The 22,134-nt window shown below is 43.6% G+C and overlaps 2 protein-coding genes across 10 annotated transcripts in view; both read left to right on the top strand.

Moving 5' to 3' along the window:
* Nucleotides 1–8,006, top strand: part of LOC120906255 — a 29,393-nt gene extending 21,387 nt beyond the window's left edge. For all 3 annotated transcript variants that reach the window (XM_040317793.1, XM_040317795.1, XM_040317794.1), the window contains one exon: nt 7,228–8,006. In XM_040317793.1, the coding sequence (XP_040173727.1) occupies nt 7,335–7,841 (507 nt within the window). In that variant the 5' untranslated portion in view covers nt 7,228–7,334 and the 3' untranslated portion in view covers nt 7,842–8,006. The remainder of the gene's footprint in view (nt 1–7,227) is intronic.
* A 2,209-nt stretch (nt 8,007–10,215) lies between these two features.
* Nucleotides 10,216–20,047, top strand: LOC120905594. 7 transcript variants are annotated; one of them, XM_040316537.1, is made up of 5 exons: nt 10,216–10,344; nt 15,112–15,236; nt 15,399–15,587; nt 16,258–16,333; nt 18,206–20,047. In XM_040316537.1, the coding sequence occupies exons 2-5, from the start codon at nt 15,146–15,148 to the stop codon at nt 18,315–18,317; spliced, it is 468 nt and encodes a 155-aa protein (XP_040172471.1). In that variant the 5' UTR covers nt 10,216–10,344; nt 15,112–15,145; the 3' UTR covers nt 18,318–20,047. The 7 variants fall into 7 exon arrangements, with proteins under 7 accessions (XP_040172471.1, XP_040172470.1, XP_040172469.1 ...); XM_040316536.1 differs by having other exon boundaries at nt 10,275–10,486; XM_040316535.1 differs by lacking the exon at nt 10,216–10,344 and adding an exon at nt 12,313–12,444.
* The last annotated feature ends 2,087 nt before the right edge of the window (nt 20,048–22,134 follow it).

Genomic DNA, 22,134 nt, shown 5'->3' with positions numbered 1-22,134 from the left:
CGTCTTAAGTTCATCGTGCGACTAGCAAGTTCGACCAGCCGTAGTGAGTTCATTGCTCTATAAATAGACAATTAAGTCGCAATCGCAACGACGGGTGCGCGCACAGGGTTGATCACGATGGCACGATCGTAACCACGGACTGTCTCGTTTCGTTTCCTATTTCTGGATAATCTGGGGGCGGGAGAGGGATATTGGAACACACTATACGTTCATGCGTAGTACATCGGAGGTTGAATTATTGGAAAACAAAATGTTCAGCATCAAGGAGCGGTGCATGAGGTCCAGAGCAACGCGGCAGATCCGCTTCCAAACGGATATCTGCACGAAAAGGTCATGTTCTAAAAAAGAATACAAACAAGCAACAGAAAAGTTGTAAACAACAACTGTTTTGCAAGGTTTATCAGTACCTCAAGGCACGTGTCATATCGAGATAAAGAGGAATAGCGCAGTAGATAAAGTTGTACCACCGTACTGTATCTAATGTGCATGGATCCCGTCTAGTCTGCCTAATTCTCAGTAAAAAACATAATTTCTCTGAAAAAAATCGCTGCCTATAATGTTGTTTGAAGTTGCAACCTTTTCAATAAGATGACATAATCCCGTTTATACTATTCTACGGCAAGTCGCAATTCTAGTATAAGTCAATGATCTGATATTTGCAAGACTTTTGAAGGTTCTACAAAGAGATTTAAGGTCTAATTTGATGCGGATATACCTTATTGAAATCCAAAAATCATCTTAAGGTGTTAAGTTTATTATAATAACTCATCGGATCATCTCGGTATTATAATTCTATTCACTTCAGAAATGATGACGTTCAGTAAAACATTGAAAATACCTAACACGTAGGAGTGTTATATAAATTAGGAACATTTCCGTTAAGTTATTGCTTCTCATCTCTTGTACTAAAAATAGTGCTTAGTCAGACAACCAATTAAAAACCCAAAAAGACTCAGTCGGATGACGGTGAGGATGTCTGAGAATAAAAAGAAGCTAGAATTTACTTGTGCTCCAACTCGACAAAAGACATTTTATAGCCAGTAATTGTGCTTATCTAAGAAAATAATTGGGAAGATTTAGTGCCACTATTAAAGATACTAAACTGGCGATAGTCCATAGCAATTAGCGTGATAAGGGGACTAAAATGAGCCATTTCAGTCATCGGAAAGTACTCCAACCAGGCACGCCTCTGTTTCGTTCCTAGAAATGGTTATTTTACAGTCGTACGGGTTTATATGTGCAGTTCACTGTGGCTGTTCTGTTTCAAGAGTTGCTCCCACCACATTGAACATCGAAGTTTGAACTGAGTGCTGATTTGTTCTTGTCCTCCAGAGGCATGTTTGAAGATCGTTCGGGTTTAGTGTGTTCCTCAATGTTAACGTCGAGTGAATCACTCGGCTCTTTTCTACAAAAAAAGCCACATTCTTTCACATCGTCAACATTCAACAATGAGTCACCCATCAGAAATGTTCTTGCAATCATTCGGAGCTTGAATTTACCTTTCGACGTCTTTTACACCTCACACCGTTCTCTCCAAGGTCATATCCGGTGACCTTTATCAAAACATCCCCAATCCCACGCATCGATCATCACAGCAGAGAGATCACTCCGCTCCTCCCTAACCAAGGCACGATCACACCATCTCCAGGGCCGCGTGTTTATTTTCGGGACTGAGCGTGTTCTTCTACTCTTGCTTTTCAATATGGCAAACAAATAGCTAGCTGGTAATACCAGCGTGTCGGTTGAAGGTTTGGATTCCACCCGATCGGCCCCTGATGGAAACCTTGAACCGTTAAATTGAGGTGAACGTAATTTAGGCAGCATAATTTATTGGCACCAGCATTATTTTCCATTTTTTGGTTTGTGTTTTGTTGCCTCCCTCGTGCCTGGCGAGAGGGTGTATCCCAAATCGTCCTGCCCGTATGTGTATATTTGCAAGAAACAAAAATACCAAAAAGCTACAATAAACAAATGCATCGCGCTCAGCAGAGGAAACCCTACTCGAAACGAAATAGAGATAAAGGGGCGGATAACTTTTGTTTTCCACCAATTTTACTTCTTCTTCTCCTTCTCCTCTTGTTCCTCATACTCTTCTTTTTCCTTCACCTCCTCCTCTTTCTCTTTCTTCTTCTTCTCGTCCTCCTCATCCTCCTCCTCCTCCACCACCTCTCCACTTCTTTTATACCCTTCTTCTAACGGCTCTAGAGTATTTTCACTTTTATTTGCACCAACGTTATTTGAAGGAAATCTTACGGAACGCTTCGCCCGGCGGCATAAAAATGCCCTCATGCCCGGTTTTGCGAGCGTGAAGCAACATGCTTTAATCCTTTCGGGGCACTTGCAAGAAAAAAATTCGTCCTCCTGCTTCCCTTTAGCATGACTTTGTCTCGCATTCCCTTTCAATATAGTATCACACTATCCCAGTGTTGAGAAAGAGTCAGTGCTCATGAAACGGGCTAAAAAATGGAGAAAGAGTTGGCTGCCCGTTGGTGTTTATTTAGTTTTTTTTTTTGTTTTTCTTTTGATACGCGTGTTTTTGCTTGTAACACTTTATTGAAGTGTTGTCCGTTGTCCCACGCGATTGCCTGTTTTATGCTGTGTTCTGGACCGTAAGGAGCGATCGGTTTAACAACAAACAAGTGTGCGCCGCGTGCTAAAGAAAAAACGATAGTCTAAAAAAGAAGAAGGAAAGGTTATTCGCTTACTATTGTGTGCATTTTTTGTACTCCACTGTTGCTTTCCAAGGGATATAGGTTCATGCTATAACATACCAGCCAAGCTGCCAATTACCGTGCAGATTCGCTTGCTCCACGTTCATTGCACAGGCCCACAGCACCCGCTCCCTAAACGAGGGCTTTAATTTTATATCCTTTTTTATTTGACCGCTCGCAAATGAATATCCTTCTAATATTACAACGTTTGCGGATGTGGAGCGTAAAAAAACACAAAAAAACTCTCCAGGACAAAGAAAAAGATTTTTCGGTAATTTTTCCACACGTCTGGTTGCCTTACCTGTCTGAGTCAGTTTCTTTTCTTTCTGGAGAAAGCGAAGAAATCTCCAGCTTTGCTTTTTGGTAGTCGTTTTTATTTGGAACAGCATTTTAGGTGCGTTTTAACGGGGTGAAAAAAATATAAACGATCGCAGTAACATAAAAAAGATGATTGTGATTTTGTGTGTTCTTGGCAAATCTTGTCAGAAAAACGCACAACGGTACGCACTAAATTCGCTCGCGAAATTTAGGATCACAAAACAACTTTCGCCCAAAAGCAGAGCATAAGGGGTAGCTACGAACAAAAAGCTGATCTTAAATAAAAATAAAAGTGCGGTAGACCAATCAACAAGTGAAATATTGATAGGATTAATAGAGGAGGAGGAGGAGGAATGGGAGAAGGATGAGAAGAAGGAGAAGGAGAAAGAGGAGAAGGAGGAGAAGGAGGAGAAAGAGAGAGGGGGGGGGTGATAGGGGACAAAACAGCATCTGCTAATTATGGACAGAGATGAATGGTATGTCCAAAAATATGGGCAAACATAGTACTGCTAATAGCTGCTGAGAAGAAAAATGTACAAGACATATTGTTTTTTTTTTTTCCACAACCAAGATTATATTTTCAATAGACATGTCTAGAATAACAATAAAATATGTTTTTATGTAATGTTTAAGGTTTGAACAACGTTGTCAATCAAGAAGAAGACGATGTCCTCAATGTATGTGGGCCGCGGAAAACATACATGCAAGGCTGAGTTGTGAATGTTGGAGAGCACTGGTCGATATGACACTTTGTTCTTACTAACGGAGCATTAGGTTTTACTTGGAATTCGCAGTATTGTTGGAATTTCCAAATCAAGCAACTCCATGCAGAACAATTGTGCCTAAACGAGGGCCATAATTGGAATAGATGTACTAAACGATACGAAGATGTAGCCTGTTACATATGTGTTACTCTGTGTTTAAATGGGATACTTACAAACGGGCACAGAGTGAGTGAGTAAAAACATAAGCAAAGTAGAAAGGATTGAAATTTAGCATCAAATCTAAACCCAATTGTCCATCGAGAAGCAATCGAAAACGTTTTGAGAAATGCCATGGTTGTGGTCGCAGAACTCAATTAATTCAAATTGTGGTCGATTCTCCGACTGATTTTCAATTAATCGTTATTGCGTGATTGTTTGTGTACGTGTGACATAATGTTGCCATTTTGTTGCAATGTATATATATTATATGTGTGTGTGTCTGTGTTTGTTTGTTTGCTTGTTTATCCTTAATGTGTTCGATCTTCCGAAGGCAGTGTTAGTGTCTAGCGTTGACGTTGAATACGTTGACTTATTCGTTGAAGTTTTCCACTCAACTTTAACAGTGAAAAATCTTAACCTGTACTGAATGTACCTTTTTTTCTAAAATTAGTTTCTACCTTTAAGTGGAAAGGAAAAATAGCGTTCACACCGCACGCACCTGCTTCTACGAGCAGCAAGCTAATTAATGCCATCCTTGAGTCTCAAAGACTGTATTTTTTTTTCCTGAGTATGTGTGAGTCTTTCCATTTCTAACACTTACCCCATACACTAAAAGCATACGGCCTTTTCGGCAGCAGCGTTGGCAGTACGCTGGCCCTGACCCACCGAAGGCACGATCTTTGCTGGACGCGCTGCATCACACATACCTTGCGATCGACTCGCTCCGGCACTCGTGTCGAGTGTCGAATTGCTATTTTCAGAACACACCACATTAAACATATATATATATATATATATATATATATATATATATATATATATGTGTGTGTGTGTGTGTGTTCCGGTAAGGTTAAAGCGCAGTTACATAAAACGTTTGAACGCGTTGCGCCCAGGTTGGTTTCGGTTTAACTCGTGCTAAATATTTCTTCCACGAGATTCTCAAAAACACATACGCACACAACACTGCACTGATCCCACGCAGCGTTTGAGTGCGTTTTAGTGATGGGCGGGTCGACCCGAACCTATCGGGTCGGAGCCATCCGTAAGCGACCCGGAGTCGTTCGGGTCGACCCGAAAGGTACAAGTAGGTTCAGTGGGTGCAACGACTCCGGTAGGTGCGAGAAAACATAAGCGACTCCGACCCGTTGGTGCAGCGAGTTCGGATCGGGTCGGGTCGGATTGAACCTATCTTGACCCGACCCGACCCGAACTCGTCGCACCAACGGGTCGGAGTCGCTTATGCTTTCTCGCACCTACTGATCTATCGGGTCGACCCGAACTCATTGCACCCGCGGGTCGGATTTGATTCCGACTCCGACCTAGCGCACCCACTGCACCCACGGGTCGGAATCGATTCCGACTGGCTTGCACCCGACTCCGGGTCGGGTCGTGAAATGAATCGTATGACACAACACTAGTGCGTTTGAGAAATTTGAGCATGCCTCTGAGGCGTACTTTTACGTGACTCGCCTGGCATGTTGGTTAAAATACACGGGAGCTTTTTTATACCATTTTGTAACAATTGCTTTACTGGGGCTTTCGAAAAAAAAATCAGTATTTCTATAAACATCGAAATGTTGTTTTCATTCAACACAATCATTGTCCACACCTACGCAAAGAAAAAACAACAAAAACCAATAAAAACAAGAACATAATGTGATGGACGCGGATGACGCAATCTTTAAATCTGACAAGTTAACAGACTCGTATTGTACTTCCTTTTAATAATTTGGTTTTATTATATTAGTATCATACAGCCGGATAGTCCTTGCTTCGAGGGGGTGGTCCATATGAGGTTTGAACACACGATGGCCCTCAAGAGCGTGTAATGCGGTCCGCGATGATTTGTAAAGGTTTAAATAAATAGTTTAGATTTTACTAATCAGTCAAACATTATTTTTTTACTTTTGAAAGACGATAATCAATATTCAATTAAAAAAGTTGTGGAATTTTATTATATTTAGTAAGTATTTTCAAATCAAAACAATATTTGATCATTTTAAAAGTAACGTCAAATGGCCCTCAATAACTTTATTCGTGAGGCAATGCGGCCCGTGAACTGAAAAGCTTGGAGACCCCTGGATTAGATGATTGTAATACGGGACCGCTTTCTATAGACCAAAGAAACCCTGTAGAAAATAGACCTATTGTGCAAGATTAGACAGAAATGCACTCAAGTAACGACGCGTGTACAGACACGTAATACAATCATACCATACTATATACCATTTAAGTACATTTTAGAAGAAAATTTTATTCAATAAACTTAATTTTTAATTCGGAACCATGAGGGATACCGTCTCGACATTCGTTTCAATTTTTTTGTCCTGTTGTTGTTCTTCTTCTTCTATTTGGCGTAAAGTCCTACGCCAACATGTCGGCCTATAGAGGCTTTCAAGACTTAATTCATTACCACGCAGCCGGATAGTAAAACTTTGCTACGGGGGGACGGTCCATTCTAGGATTGAACCCATGACGGGCATGTTATTGAGTCGTTCGAGTTGATGACTGTACCACGGGACCGCCCCCCTGTTGTTAGAATGTGCTAAATATCATCTGAGTCAACCTGTAGTATCTGAAACGTGTCTGTTTCAATTGTTCCATTTCAACGGTACAGGTTCCCATGAACCAAAACTATACTAGCGAAAAATTCTTTTGACATTTTGGCTAGAAACCGGTGCAGTTGAGTTTAAACATTCGAATGCCTACTCTTCGCTTTATCTGACCCAAGTTCGAACGTCAACAAACTCTATACTTGTGTAACCTTTGCATGTTTAAGTTTATTTCTTAGCTAGTACTCAGTTCACACCGTTTTGTACCGTTTGTTTTGTACCGTTTTGTACCGTTTTTTAGGGCTTCAATAATGCTTTCAACAATTTTTCTCGGCGATTAAATACAACAGAAACTTTTCGCAGTCTTCTGAAACAACTTGCACTAGTTCGCTTTCTAAACGCTTACCAGTTTGAGATAAATCATTTTTGGTCAACCACCAATCATCAAATACTGTTTGCACATGTCTGAATGCGCACGTTGTTCTGTGAAGCAAAACAATGTGTTTAATTGCGCCTCCACAGCGTAGCAAACATCAGTACAGCTTAATTACATGCGTCTTTGTTGGCTCTATATAGATTACGGATGTTCGTGTTCATGTATGTGTGTGCACGTGTGTGATTGTTAAAAAAACATCCCCCGCTATTGCTCGAGAGATAAGCGCACACGAATGAAATGAATGTTGTCAAAAAGTCACCGACAAAGCCATTTTTTTGTCTTTACAGCTCCAATGGAATTTAGCAAGCAAGCAGGAAGCAATATAAGAGCAAAACAGTTGGAAAAATGGAAGTTAAAACTTGCGTGAGTGCGGTGCCGTGCGGGCCGATGGAAGATGGTCCTCCCGATTATTTTGTTGCTTTTGCTAGTGGTCAACCCAAGCCAGGAAGCGGTCGAACCGATCCTGCTCGACAATGGCCTGTGTCCGGTGGCCCGGTGCGTGACGTACGATGAGGTGAACACACTGTGGGCCGTCCCGGACGCGGCCTACTTCCAGCAGTGTCGGCGTGTGGCGACCGGTGGTTGGGCCCTCCAGCTGATGCCCTGTGCCCCTGGCACGCTGTTCAGCTACAAGCAGCAGGTGTGCGTGTTGCCGGTGTACTGGAAGGGCTGTGCGGCGCTGCCGGATGAGCAGCGGTGTGCGGCGCCACGGTGCGGCACGTACAAGGAGGTGAACACACTCTGGGTGCACGAATCTTCGGACAAATTCTACCAGTGCCGGAGGATCAATGGCACCTGGGCCCCACTGGCGCTACCGTGTGCACCGGGCACCCTGTACAGCTTCAAGCATCAGGTGTGCGTGTTGCCATCTATGTGGGAGGCATCATGTAACGATGAGTAAGGTAGACAACTCGGGAGGGGGAAGGAGGGAGGAGATTGTATTGCAGAAGTATTATTTTATTTAAAAAATCTTAATAAATACCTTATTATAGATTAGAATAACTAAGCATATCGAGTTGTAGAAATAAATATGAGCCTTTTATATCCACAAAGGAAGCTTTTTTACTTACAAACTAAACTTTGAGATTGACTGTTGCGTCATGTTTAAAGAACGATGTGGCATAATTTCGCATACAATCGACCTTTGGTGGAAACTATGTTTGTACTTTCAGTTATCAAACAGATGCTCCTTTTGTTTTCCCTAAAATGTGTAGGTTATAGTACTTCCATAATACAGGGTTTTCCAGGAGTTTGCATAACTGTGGGACAGTTTATTAACTCTTACTTGCGTGAAACCAACCTAATGTAATGGGAATTGGACTCTATAGCATTCTTGTTGGACAAATCGAATAGGATTTTCCAAGGAGCTTGTCCAAAAAGGGTGACATAGAGTGCAATTTCCATCATATGAAATTCACTTCTTATAATAAAGAGTCAAGTAAGTGTCCCACAACTATGAGATCCCCAGGAAAATCCTGTAATGGACCATGTATCGGGATTGTTTTGTAGTTCATATAATTAATGTCATCATGTTATGTTTCTTATTTAACTTTCCTAATTTTGCTACAAACAAATCACTGCTCCACATCACGTCAGGTGTTGATGTGTAATGATTCCCGAGAAAATATGTTACGTTAAATGTAAACGAAATATGAAGTAATTATTCATACCAATTCAGACGTAATGAACTTTTGTTACATCATTCCCGTTTCATTACGCTTCCAACAAGAGCCTTGCCGCGATAAAATGATAAAGTTTCGTGCTAGATGTTGATAAAGTTTAGAAACACTCGTTTTCATTGTTCAAAGCATAACCTTAAATCGTAGCAACAGCATCAACCTCAAAAAATACACCCGAGCTCCATTTAATTCCCATTTTTACAACGGACCTTGTCCTCCATCCATCACCGCGTTGCGCTTGCAATGCACGAAAAATTAACCTGTCAATTTCCCAACCACACGCGTGTGTGTATGTGCTGGTTGTTTAGTTGGTACGGGAAAGCACGGTTGTACTCTACGCGATTCTACTCAACCGGTGTTTTGAGATGGGCTACCTTCTGATGGGGTTAACTGGGCGCTTCCACCCCTACCGGGCGCCTCCATCAACCGGGCGTCTCCATACGCGATTGACCCTTCTGGTGAACAAAAGCGATATGCGGTTTGTGTTGAAAATAGAACACAACTAAAAACACACACCTACACTACAGAAACCAGAGAGCAAAATGCGCGTTGGCAAAAGATAGAGCAGCTGCGATGAATAAAATGTTAGAAGGTATAAATAATATCTTCCATTTGCTGTTGCTACTGCTGCTGTTGCACAAAAGGAGATGGTCAAACCCCACTCATCGGTTGTATACGCAAGCTGGGGTTATACACAGGGGATAACAACACACACACACACACACACAACCCTTCCTCAAGGATGCACCAGTGCAATACTTTTTGATTGCTGCACGGATGAGTTTACTAACGGTTGCACACGGTTTCCACTGCCCAGAGAGCCTGTCGGTGAAAGATGTGTTCTTTATCCGCTGCCCCTTTCGGTTACATTGTATCTGTGTTAGTGTGTGTGTGTGTGAGTATGTATGAGTTTTGTAGATTTTTGCTTACTCGCGCGTGTCCGAAAAGTTAAACAGCGAGTCTGTCTGCGAGGTAAGGCGGGAACGAAGGAAAAAGTAACAAATCCCCGCTAGGCCGAAAGTGCATCTCACTCTCGGTGCGTTTGTTTTTCAGACCAAGCGGTCTAGCAAGCGAATCTGACGCGCATTAAGAGCAGAGAAATTAGAGATATATAGAGAGAGAGTGTGTATAGATAAAGGGGTGTAGAAATAGCAACGAACACACCTCACCCATGACAGAGAGATAGAGTAAGATAGAAAGAGAAACAAGAGAGAAAGAGAGAGAGAGAGAGAGAAGGAGAGACGAAAAGAGGGAGAGAGGGAAGAAAAGAGAGAATCAGTGTCAGGGCAAATGATTTGTATTATGAATTTTATTTCTACCCATTTGGCATCGGTTCAGATTTTGGTTCAACTACTTCCAACCACCACCAGCACGACCAATACTGCCACCTTTACCAGACCTGGCTTAAAATCGAGCACACACTAACACACTTTCTTAAAAAAAAAAAACAAACAAAGAACGAACATCGTTTGTAACGTGCTACACGAGCGCGAGCATCCTTCCTCCCTACTCCAACCACTCCTCCACTCCTGCCCCATTCTCCCATTTCCTTCTCCCTCTCAACCGTTCGGACAACGGTGTTGGAATTATTGGAGCGGTCCGACCGAGACCCAGCCGGGCTGGCACCTTTCCTCGCTGGGACAAGATCCGATCACGATCAGTATTACGATAGAATCGTTCCAAGCAGGATCGAAAAAGCACCATCCTCAAACTCCTCCGGACTCTGTAAGGATAGCGCATCTTCCGTTTGTTCGCTTTCCGTTGTGTGTGTGTGTGTGTGTGTGTGCTTACGTGTTCGGTGGTCAAAGTGTGCCGAGGAGCATCGTCCTGTTTTCGATTAACCGCATCCCCGTGCGAAGTGCCTGCTGTGAGTGTGTTGACAGATTATCTGTACACCTAGTCAAGGGCAGGAACGAAGTAAAGAAGAGAAAGAAAAATAGAGAAATAGACAGGAAGAGAGTGAGAGCGAGAGAGATAGATAGAGAGACATAGAGGTAGAGAGAGATAGAAAGCGAGATTACGCGTGAACCTTATCCTAACTTGGTATGGGAAAGCAAGCGAATATTTCTGGGCCTGGACTGTGCTGTTTTGTTTGATTACGTTTCATTCTTTGATTGTGTACTTGATGTGCTTGGTGTGAGCAATGCACGGTACGTACGGTAGTACTCGAACACTGATATGCAGTCTACTGTGTGTGTGTGTGCATCCAGAGCCAGCAATTCTGGAACGGATCATATGATCACCAAAATCACTCAACAAAACAAAGTGACATTCGCACAGAACCATTGGAGTAGTTACCAATGTGCTAAGATGCGTGGTGGCTCATAAATGTGTGTCATCTTGCCTGGCGAGCTCCAATCAACCTGTGCAAGCCATTCTGACAAAAGTGTAGTGATGTTCCCACTCTATAATTGGAGTGGACGTCAATTCGAGACGGGGCACCTAGCGTATACGTTTGCACTCCAACACCAAAGACGGCCATGATCGCTGGGACTGTATACTGCGCAGACTGCCATCAATCTACCCATCTACAACTCTTGTGATGCACACTCACGCACACAGTCGTGCGCTGATATATCAACCTCCTCTACGTCGGCTGTGTGTGCACAGATTGGAATGTTTGATCCACAGCCGAACGCAAAAGCCCCTGGACAAAGCCGTCCAAAAATAGTTTTTGCTCCTCCTAAACCACTCCTCCCACGATGGGGAATTGTGTTTCGGGTTTTATGTTTAATTTTCCGATTGCCCACGGGCCTGTGGCCGCAGTGGTGCAGCGGTCAGCTCGTGAGCAGGCCGAGCGTGCGCACATCCCAGGTGCTATTTTGCACCACTATTAGTTGCGCCAGCACAAACGGGGCTGCATGCCTGTCAGGCAATGGTGTGTGTCTAAGGGGATGTTTGTATGACGTTCTCTTTGAGCAGTTTTGAGCCAAACGATGTGAAATATTTTTTTTTTGAAACAGCGGGCATAAACAATGGTTAGGTAATGCAATTTGCGATGAGCCACAGGTTTGTTTTTAGTCTCCTTATTTCAACTGTGGCCAAGATAAGATCGTTTATCTTCATCGGCACTGGTGCTCGCTTCTTCCCTTTTAACATCCTGCACGAAAAATCCATCAATTTTAAAATTGGATTAATGAGATCATCGCCATGCGCGCAAAAGGGCATTCCGAGACAATCGATTGTCTTTTAATGGTTCGTCTAACCCTGAAGCGTATGTGCTTGAGCAGAGCGATAGAGATACAGATACAGATAGAGAGAGAGAGAACGAGATATTTAGAGAAAGAGAAAAGTAACATAAATTCCTGACGTGTGTGTGTGTGCTTCTCGTTTCCATTTCCTATCCATGGTTTTTTTTTGGTTGCACGGCTGCACTGCACGGCTATAAATATCTCTTTCGCCCACTGCGCAACTATTCCTTGTCCATTTCTACAATGGAAGGTGGTAGAGGAAAGCGTGTGAAGTGGAGGAAAAGGGCGGGGATGGGGTTATGTCTGACTCCGTCTACTGTTTGGAATAAACTAACACACCTACACATACAGGCTTACCGTTTGTCTATCCCCTCCATTCCGTAACCTTGGATTTGGCCCGAGATGCGCGAGGATCCTGGTCACGGCACCAAGGTGGCAAATATTTTCAAGCAGATGGAGGGAGGGCCCAACGAGTGAATCGTGCATATGTGTGTGGGAATGTGGGTGGGTGGGATTGTGTCCGAGTGATCTGAGTAGTACGGTAGCGAGCGACCCCCAGGCTCGCTAGTTGGCAGTGAACGCTCCGGCGACAACGATCGTATCCTTCGACCGAAACGGTTTAAGCTTTGCTGAAGTAGGTTTTACCCACAGGTTACAGCTGCACTACGCCAAGTAGGTAGTTATTAGCGCAGGCACGCACGCACAGGCCATCACAATCAAACGCATCGGTGTCCAGTGAGCGAGATTTTGTATTCCAGTTGTGGTGCATTGTGGTACTAGTTTGATTGGTTTTTTTTTTGTGCAATTGTGTGAAATATTATTTGATTGTTTGGGTACTACCTTACTGATCTGGTTAGTTCTCTGTGGGTAGGGACGGTATGTCCTGCCATTTGTCACGTTCTTGTTTTTCTTTGTTTATATTTAAATTTGTTATGAAATAAACAGCTATTTCACTAGTTTCATTAGTTGAGAACTAATGATTTCAGTGGGGCAGGTTTAGAATGTCAGTAAAACCTTCGCCGCCATCGCTCAATTCCGTGAACACACGGCAGCCGCATCGCGATCATCACGCGGTTTGGATGAGATTTTATTTTTAGACCATCCAACCGGAGCGAGAGCCGGAGTCTTGCTTTCCTTCAGCTTTGATCACAATTGTGTGTATGTGTGTGTGTGTATATGTTTGTATATGTGTGTGTATATGTGTGTGAACTCATGTATATTTTACCATAGGAGTTTAGCAGGAATTTCAATCTAAGGATTCCAAGACCGATGGCAATGGGTGGATGTTGAAATGTTGTTTCACCTGCTCCGTGATAGCATCGCTGTACGCATGTGAGGAGTTGAAACGATTATTCAACTTTGCAAAACCGTTCCCATGTGCACTGGTACATAGGTACAGCGAGTGTAGGAAAGAGAGATCAATAGCCCTTGCTAGACACAAACGGCTACTCTGAAGGGGTGGTTAAAACAATCATTTTGAAGGATTTTACCTCTGAATGGCGGATATCCTACCTATGAAAGGAAATGTACTTGCTGCATGGGGATAAGAGTACGTAGGAAACAAGAAGTAAAACACTACTTAATTTCTGTTCGCAACTCCATACATATGCATGTGTGTGTGTGTGTGGTTTTATTAGTTGCAGTGGTTTTGCGATATGAAATGAACAGTAGGAAAAGTGCAACCCGTACACGTAGAGTTTTTTTTTCTCATCCAAGTGGGTGCCAAAGTCTCACACATGACTTCAATCATGAACGTGTCAATTGCAGCGCTGGCTGGCTCCTTAAACACCAACACCCCGGTCTAGCATACATTTTTACCCGTCCGCTGGATTGTCGGGATTCAGCTCACGTTTCTAGCAAGCACACCCACAAACACACACACACACACACATGCATACCGTACCATTAAATATAAGCGAAAGTTAGGTACGGTTATAACAGCTCCTTCAAGAACCCTATTTCCGCTGGGGCCGGTCGCCGCGTCATTTGCACCGTGCGCCCGAGCATCTAGAAGCTGCCATCCCGCCGGGCGTTGTATTAGGGCACCGCTATAAAGTGCGGTGGAAAAATAATTTAATAGAGCGGCCCTGCCATGGGCAACCAGTGTCGATTTTGAGGTGCGATTTCCTTTGCAGCTGGGAGTGAAATGCAGAAGCATGCAAGGGACGAGAGTGAAGAGGGAAATGTGAAATGTTCCACAGCATAATATATCGGCTGCACTGGACGCCACGGAATGGGGAGAAATGGATAGGGAGGAGGAGGGGAGAAGAGAATGTGTGCGGTGTGTAATCAATTACACATCTAAAACTGAAAACGGGCGGGTAGTCTTTCGCCCGTTGCGGTTGCTGTAGCGCTCGATTTCATACATTTCCGCGCTTACCGCTTGGGCTCAAACGATGTGATTTGGTGTGCCGAATTTTTTTGTGCTAATTTTGCCGCTGCTCTCTAGCTCTCCCTCTTTCCTGCCTCTTACTTCAACATTTGGTGAAAGGTCAGCAAGTTTGGGAGTATTGATGGGCCAAGTCGTGGCTTTGAATGATTGATTAATGGTTTTCGCAACCGTTTAGAAGCGTTCCACCGCTGTTTCAAGCAAAAATCGAGCCCAAGGTAAATGGTTGCGACTTTTCGTCGGTTAGGGTGAAATCGTGTGCTACTTAGAATATAACACGGCACGAACAATGAGCGAAAAGCACTATCAGCTTATTTTAATTAAGATAACGATCTCCGTCTCTCGACTGTCCCGGTTCCATGCAATCTGTCCGTTGGCCGGTTAGGCAATCAAGCTAATTGTTGACACGTCCTGTTGGAGTGAGAGTTTTACAGTTGTGTTACAGTCAAGGCTCTAGCAGTGACGAACTTCTTGGCACAATTAAATATTCCCGCTTGTTGAGTTTTTCTATGGGTAATCGGTTCGGGAGTGACGGGTCCAAAGGTGAAATTAATCGTAACCCATTTTGTTACTGTTTGTACACTGATTGTTGGATCGTACTGGCCAGAAATAAGAAGAGAGAGTAAAGCACTAAACAATTATTAGTTGTACACACGAATTCACATTTCTGTCGGGACGCTACTATGTGGTTGTTGGGTTTTGCCTGATAAAGTCGTTCTATACATACAATTCTACTACCATTATAGAACCAACAGTGTTGTCGGTCTTACCTTTGCTACCTTTGCCTGGTTTACGCAAAATAGGAAGAAATTATTTTCTTGTTATGCAAATGAACCTCGCTCTCGGTTTTAAAGCCAAATTATCTCACCGGGTGCACTTGTTGCTCTTATTCCTGTTCATTTTTCCTTTTAGCGAACGAAACACTCGACTAGAACACAATCCCAAAATGTTCAAGAACCATCTTGCTATGATTGGCATGAATGAGACGCCAAACAAAAAGGCCAAGTTTTGGCAGTCATACATCAGATCCTTGAAGGGTAAGTATTTATGTGGAGTGTAGTTTTTGGCGCCTTTCTCGAAATTTCCCGTCACTTTTGTCAGTATGCAATCCACTAGCCAAAACGGGCTTTTGACTAGTTGGTTCTGCCGTTCAGCCATCCGTTTTTAAGGGAGTCTTAATGTATTCCTCCGTGTTTTAGGATCTGATGATATTCGTGCACACGACACTCCGGCCTACCGGCGGCCGATTCTGCTGTTCGACGAACCGGACACTGCTGTCGGTCGCATCAATTCGCCCGGTTATCATTACCTGCCGGTTCACCGCGAAACCTATGGCTACTCGCCCCGTCCCATCTACGACCATCACTACACGCGTTCGCAGAGAGCACGTAAGTACGGAAACGGTGGAAGCAAAACAAGACCCCTGTCCCTGCTACGGGAGAAAGCTAACAGAGCTAGTTTCATTTCCGATTAATATGCAAATCGAGCGAGTAAGGGAAATGGAAGTTATAGCGTACCCTCCTAATTACTAAGCTTTAAATATTTATATTTGTTTGGCGGTGGCAAATGGAAAACGGCCGTTCCGTTTTTTTTCGATTTTACAATTTAGCTATTCATTTAGTTTTCCAACAACCGCAATGCGCGTCCAGCTGAGACTCAGGATCGTGCACTAAATAAACTCATCTCCCAGGGCAGGGTGCAAAAGTTTGCCCTCAAAAACGCGCACTATTGATTTTTTGACTCGTGAAGATTCATCTAATTTCACATGATTTACCGTCCACAAGCACGGCAAGCGGCCGGATGTAATTACACACCCTAGCTTTCGATCTCAACACTCGGTGCTACTCGGGCCGGTAATTTTGCGTCAAACACACACGGTGAAAATTAATAACACAGATAATAAACGATCGGCAGTGCTACTATTTCCCATCACGAAGCGCCTCTGTTGCATACATTAATCCGACCGCTTTCCGTGCTCTCGATTCCACAATGTCGATGGTGGGCAGTCGCGCGGCTTATTACATTGATGCTCATTATTTCGTTTCGTTTTTGTTACAGCAAGCGTAAACAGACTGGCCGATGCGGAGAAAGCCTGGGCTGACCATTTGGAACGGATGAGGGATATCGACCGCAGGTAGGGTTCTGTTCCATTTACAAGATTAAAGCAGGATTTGTATGCGAAAATTTTAAATTAAATTTTGGGAAGCAATTTTGCAGCGAACGGGGTGGACTAGATAAATGAGCTAATAATCAGTTTAAAAACTCTATTTCTGAGTTGTCGTTGCTGAGGAAAAAAATTGCCTAACTCTAGGCGCATGAATGGATTGCCTAGCTTGTAGGCAATCGGTATAACCTGAGCGCCTAAAATTATGCCATTTTCATGTTTCCTATGAATCGTTTGTGCTAAAACAAAAGCTTTTACCCAAGAAAAAGGGAAATGAAAGCCCAGAATAGCACAGAGGCTACCATCGTACATTGTTTTCCCGAGAAAAATGCACCACCAGCTCGCGCTTGCCAAGAACGGTTTTCCAGTACATAATTGACAATAACAATGCAGCCCCCGAAATAAAACCTCTGTTCATTTCCAACTTGCGAGTGGGGACAATTTAATTCAATTCAGCACACGCCATACACTACAATGCTTCCGATAGCACCACGACCCTCTCCGGGAAAAATACAAAACAAAAACTCGAACACGGCAAGGCAAACGCTACCCGGCCCAAATGCCTAGACAGTTAAAAAAAACACCAGCGGCTTGCGGGTACCTCACTGCCGCGTTGGTAGGATTTTGTTTTTTTTTGTTTTTTTTTGTTCTTTTGCCTCCTTCCAAGTGGGAGGAAATGGCTGGAAATCTTTCGCCGTACTACCACGTATAGTACTGCACGGTGCTTCACGTTGGAATAGTTTCACTTGGTCACGTAAAAAATGAACGACGGGACTGTTAGGGGAAGGCTGTGTGCAGTGGCAAAAGAGAATAAAAAGTAAAAACTGGTGGCCTTTCACGATGAGCTTAAAGTGTAAATTGTACCGACATGAAGTTTGGTCCGACGGTTTGGGATGCCCCCCAGTGGTTGGGTGGTTTAGGGTGGAGTGGGACGCATTTTTGCAGTCGAAAATACGAAGAAGAATGCTGAGTGTTGAAAATATTCAGTGCGCTGTTGGTGTTCGCTTTTACTCCTCCCCTTGGGACCGACATGATCCGTCCCGGGAAAGGATATTGGATCGCTCACTGAGCTTCACCAGCGATTAGCATCATGGCACTGTGAGAGTGGCGACATGGCAAGAGTGGTCATAAAGCGATTCTGCTTGAACCGATGGAGCCGCACTTATTTATAGGGAGAGGAACCCCTAAATGCAGAAAAATCAGACGCCACGATTAAAAGATGAATGGCTTTTCCTTCAAACAACTACATAAAATTATACAATTTACATAAACTTGGTCACCTACGTCCTCGCCATCCCTACTATCACGAGATATCATAACGAACCAAGCGGTTTATGAAGAATATGATAATACCCGTCTTCAAAGGAGAGCATTCCCAAGTTGTCGTGGCCCATCCGACATGTTGAGAAAAGTTTGAATTGAGCGCACGGCAAACAAGCAAGGGCAAGTTTTTCCACGCCTAAGATAGCCCTTATCATACCTCATCTGCACTGCAAGTGAATTGAATCGTGGTTTAAAGTGTGCGCTCGGCACATTTTACTGCGACTGGGGGGTACATTATACATGAAGCACAGCATCCCCCTCAGAGCTCTCAGTGAGACCATTCGGCCTGCAAGGGAACGCTGTCATCGGATGCCGTTTCGAAATGTCACCGAAGGCTCGTAAATGCTTTACGGAAATGAGCAAGAAAGAAAGAGGGAGTATGATAGAGAGCAGGAGAGAGAGAGAGAAAGATACACACTTGTAATAACACACAGACTCATTTAATAACGAATAGAGAAGCTTAACTATTTTATATTTATTTTTTATTGCTTTTCTGGCGCTGGCACACGCTCGTTACAGATACCCATCGCGCTATGGACTGTACCTCAAGGACAAACCGAGCCAGGTAGTGTTCCCGCAGGAGATGGAGTACGAACCGGAGACGAAACCGCTGTACTCGACGCTGCACTAAGACGGAGCCACGCCGTGCCCGACCAGTATGCTAGAAGGCTTGCTGACACTCCCTATTCTGCTCCTTTATCCGACAGTTGAATAACTTTTCCTCCCCTACCCTTCTCCCATCCAACGGCTGGCCAGCACAAATTTCCCCATTTCCCATATCCGCTTACTTGAGAATCAGAAAAAAAGCAGAAGGATGGTGAGCAGAACGTACCCATGATAAGGTGATCAATAAAGCGAATACGCTCTCGACGGTTTGCACGAGGTATGAAATCTAAGTATGCAGCACGCAGAGTATAATGGCATGATAAGAGCCGAGCGCAGGTTCGGTTTATACGCGGAGAACCGCGAGCTACCGGGCGTCTGTCCGCGGCTAACTAGTACGTAGTAGAGGATGGAGGAAAATGGGAAAAATGTTACTTCTTTCGCAGTAACTTAAAAAAAAATACTAAAAAAAACTCTCCAGCTAAGAGCAAAAAAGAGAGAGCGAGCGACAGAGCGAGAATCTTTTTAAAAACACAATCATGCATAATCACTAACAATCTTGACACATGAAAGGATAAACGGACGAACGAGATGTTGTGTATTTATATTTATTTTGTGTTGGTTTCGTTGTTTTGCATAAACGATTTCTAAAAGTTCCCTATTTCTACTAAAAAAAAGCACAACAGAAAGAGGTAAAGGGATGGAGAGCGAAGAGCAGAGTACATTGAATATAAATTACAAATATATACATATATATGTGCGGTGTATACCGTAAGGCGTACACGCGTAAACAGTTCAGAAAAGCACGAGAAAATCGAAGAAAAAATAACAGTATCAGAAATGACGGTATTATTTGTTAACAGATTGCATACGAAAGAGCATAGATCAGGCAGCAACAGAAATACACACACCGATACACACATATAATGAACCACAGACACATGCGCACTCATAACTATATTTCTACACGTACATGCAAACATACACGGACAAGCCACCTTTAACAAATGGAAGCAACCGCCTAGCGCGAACTGCGCATACCGGACAGGACAGAACAAGCTACACTACACGGCAGTAAACACCGCACACACGCAAACACACGCTGTAGGCTAAACGAGAATCCGAGAACGAAGAAGGGGAGTATATGAGCTAGCGAGATCGAGCTGAGTAGCGGAGTAGCGGATGTAGTTGCTATTTCGAATGTTAGCGATTCTTTCCCTTTCCTAAGTTCCAACGGACCCTTCTTCATAGCCCTTCTTCTCACACTCTCTCCTCGTCTTTTAAACAAAATCTCCCTCCTTCAATCCCCCAGCCGTATACATCACATCGTCCCGAGTTGTTCTCCTTTCAACGGCTGTTCTGTCGTCTCACGTTTTTGTGGCGCACTCCGGCAAACCATGCACATACCCGGGATCCTGGTTTACCGTGAGCTGCTCGCTAGCGGTGAGCATTGTCAAGCTCCTGCACTGCAACTCCGAGTAGAGTGAGAAAACCAAAAACAAAGAAAGGGATAAGAAAGGAGAACGATGTTGGCACGATGTACGTGTGCATCGTTGATCAACGATCAAACGCTACGCTGGGAGCGAAGGCGCATGCAATGTTGGAGGCGAAAAGGACTGGGCGCGAATGTGTGCGTGTTTGTATGTGTGTTTGTGGCAGTGGCTCTAAATGGAGCATTATAATAACTCATGTGAGAAATAAAATAAAATTTAATAAAAGAAATAAAATGGATCAGAAACTGAACCAAAACAAAACCAACCAATGCGATTATTTTACACAACCACGTGATGTTGAACATTATTTTAAAATTTTCTGATAATCTCTTTCAAGCATTACGCCTTAAGTGTGCGCTGAACTCAATATTTTGTTCCAAAATCAAATTTTTCATTCAAAAAAGTCAGCAGTATATTGTTGATTCGGTCTGCTATCGTGTTCGCTCGTATGTGCTTTTGGTCTCTCACTTACATTCTTTCACCTTCTCCTGCGTTCTCGTAATTTCAGTATCACCAGTAATTAATTATCCACTGACAAGTTAGTAATCAATTCCCGCCACAACGTGGGGCATTTTGAAGCAAAAATTGAAATGTCTGCGGGTGCGATGGACTCATTAAGTATGACAGGGTGTGCAAAAATGCCACCCGAACGGAAGGCTTCAGACCAACAACGAAACTCTTTAAACCTGCGGCCCGATTCTGACGGCAGAATGGCTTTTACCATCTTTATCGGGCTGTTTTCATTCACGCACCACCTGCAAAATTGGTTTTATTTTTCCACAAAGAAGTGTTTAGAGATGGCAATTTTTAGGACAAGAAAAAACCAAAATGAGACAACTTGCTATGCTTTGCGAGCAAGGATAGCAAGGATATATAGATATATATTTTTTTTTAGAAAAAAAAAATCAACTAATTCAAAAAAGTAACGAGTTACAAGTTACGATAAACTGATCTGCTGAGTGGAACGTAATGAGTACTTGAGGTAACTAGTAGCACGTATAATACCGTTTCTTAAAATTCTAAAACATGTTATTCTTAAAATAAACTTGAAAAATTATATAGGCTACACATTTTATTCTAGGTACACTTCACACTTTTACACCTTATTTCTAGCAGTTACAATAAAAAATGCACATCTCTAGCGCAAAGCGTGTGCATCGTCTATTGAAATGCGACAGAAAGGTGTCCGTTGAAGGGGCAGAAACAGTGAAAAGCAAAATCCCATTAACGCGTTCGGCACAGGTGTAGATTCCCCGTGATCATGGTTTCGGGATTCGGACAGGGGTTTCGCCCGCCCTGGAAATCCGGCAAATTATTCCAACCCATCGCACACCCGCGTCCCCGGCAATTCGGCACGCCAATCAAATGGGCAGTGGGGTGTGAAATTTGAAGTTTTGCACTTCCCCGCTCCGAATCTGTCTCGTTCTCAGTTACCATCGTTCCGCATTTTATCGAGCAGAACGCGGATCGGACGCTTCGCTTCGTCCGCTTCTGCGTGTTCGCTGTGTGCGCCATTATTTAAGCACATAACGATAGCGGAAAACAACTTGAGCCAGAAGCCTTTACGCAAAATTGCGTGGAAATTGATTAGATTACTGCACAAACACACTAACCGCTGCCCGCCGGAATGAGCGGTAGCGTCATCAGATGGCGTTGATGAGGGTGGGTTTTGGACGATTCGAGCTCACTTTATCTATTACTAGCCCGCGAAAGTAGTGCCGGGCGACAGGTGTTTCTGAGCGTGGGGCAGCGTTTGAATCAACTTGCTCACCGCGTCGAGGCCGCAAAATTGATCAAACGAGTGGAGAAGGGGTAGGAGCGTTGTGTCAAAGCAAGCGTTGAAGTTGAAAATATGTATCCTGTCTGGAATCATTTTTTTTTAACCTGGAAAGCAACTCATTACTTGAAGAATTTTTCAACAGAGCAAAAGAGAAGCAAACAGAAATCATTTCCTGCGGAACGTCCAATCAGCCGCACACGTTCGTAACACATTATTATCTCACTGCTTGCAACTGCCCACGTGACCGAAGCGACAGCAGCGAAAAAACGCGCAAAGTGTGTGCGAAGATGAATAAGCCACTTGTCGCCGCACTGGTACGGCAGGAGCAAGATACATTAGGCTAGCTCGAGCTTGCGGCGAGATCCGAACAGTCACGGGGGCAAACACAGCCAAATCGCTTACGTTGACTTCCTGTACCTTTTGCTTTGGTGAAGCACTCTTCGCTTCCAAGTTTTTTGTTGATGAGTTAAGTGGTTTGCCCAACTTTGGTTAAAGCTTTCTTCGTTCAGCATATTTCGTTTCCGGCACCGGAACAGAGGGCCAGCGCAAGGAAGAAGCAAACGCTCTGATAA

The sequence above is a fragment of the Anopheles arabiensis genome, chromosome X, assembly GCF_016920715.1.
Source record: "Anopheles arabiensis isolate DONGOLA chromosome X, AaraD3, whole genome shotgun sequence".
Classification (NCBI taxonomy): domain Eukaryota; kingdom Metazoa; phylum Arthropoda; class Insecta; order Diptera; family Culicidae; genus Anopheles; species Anopheles arabiensis.
This window is presented reverse-complemented; position numbering and strand designations above follow the sequence as displayed.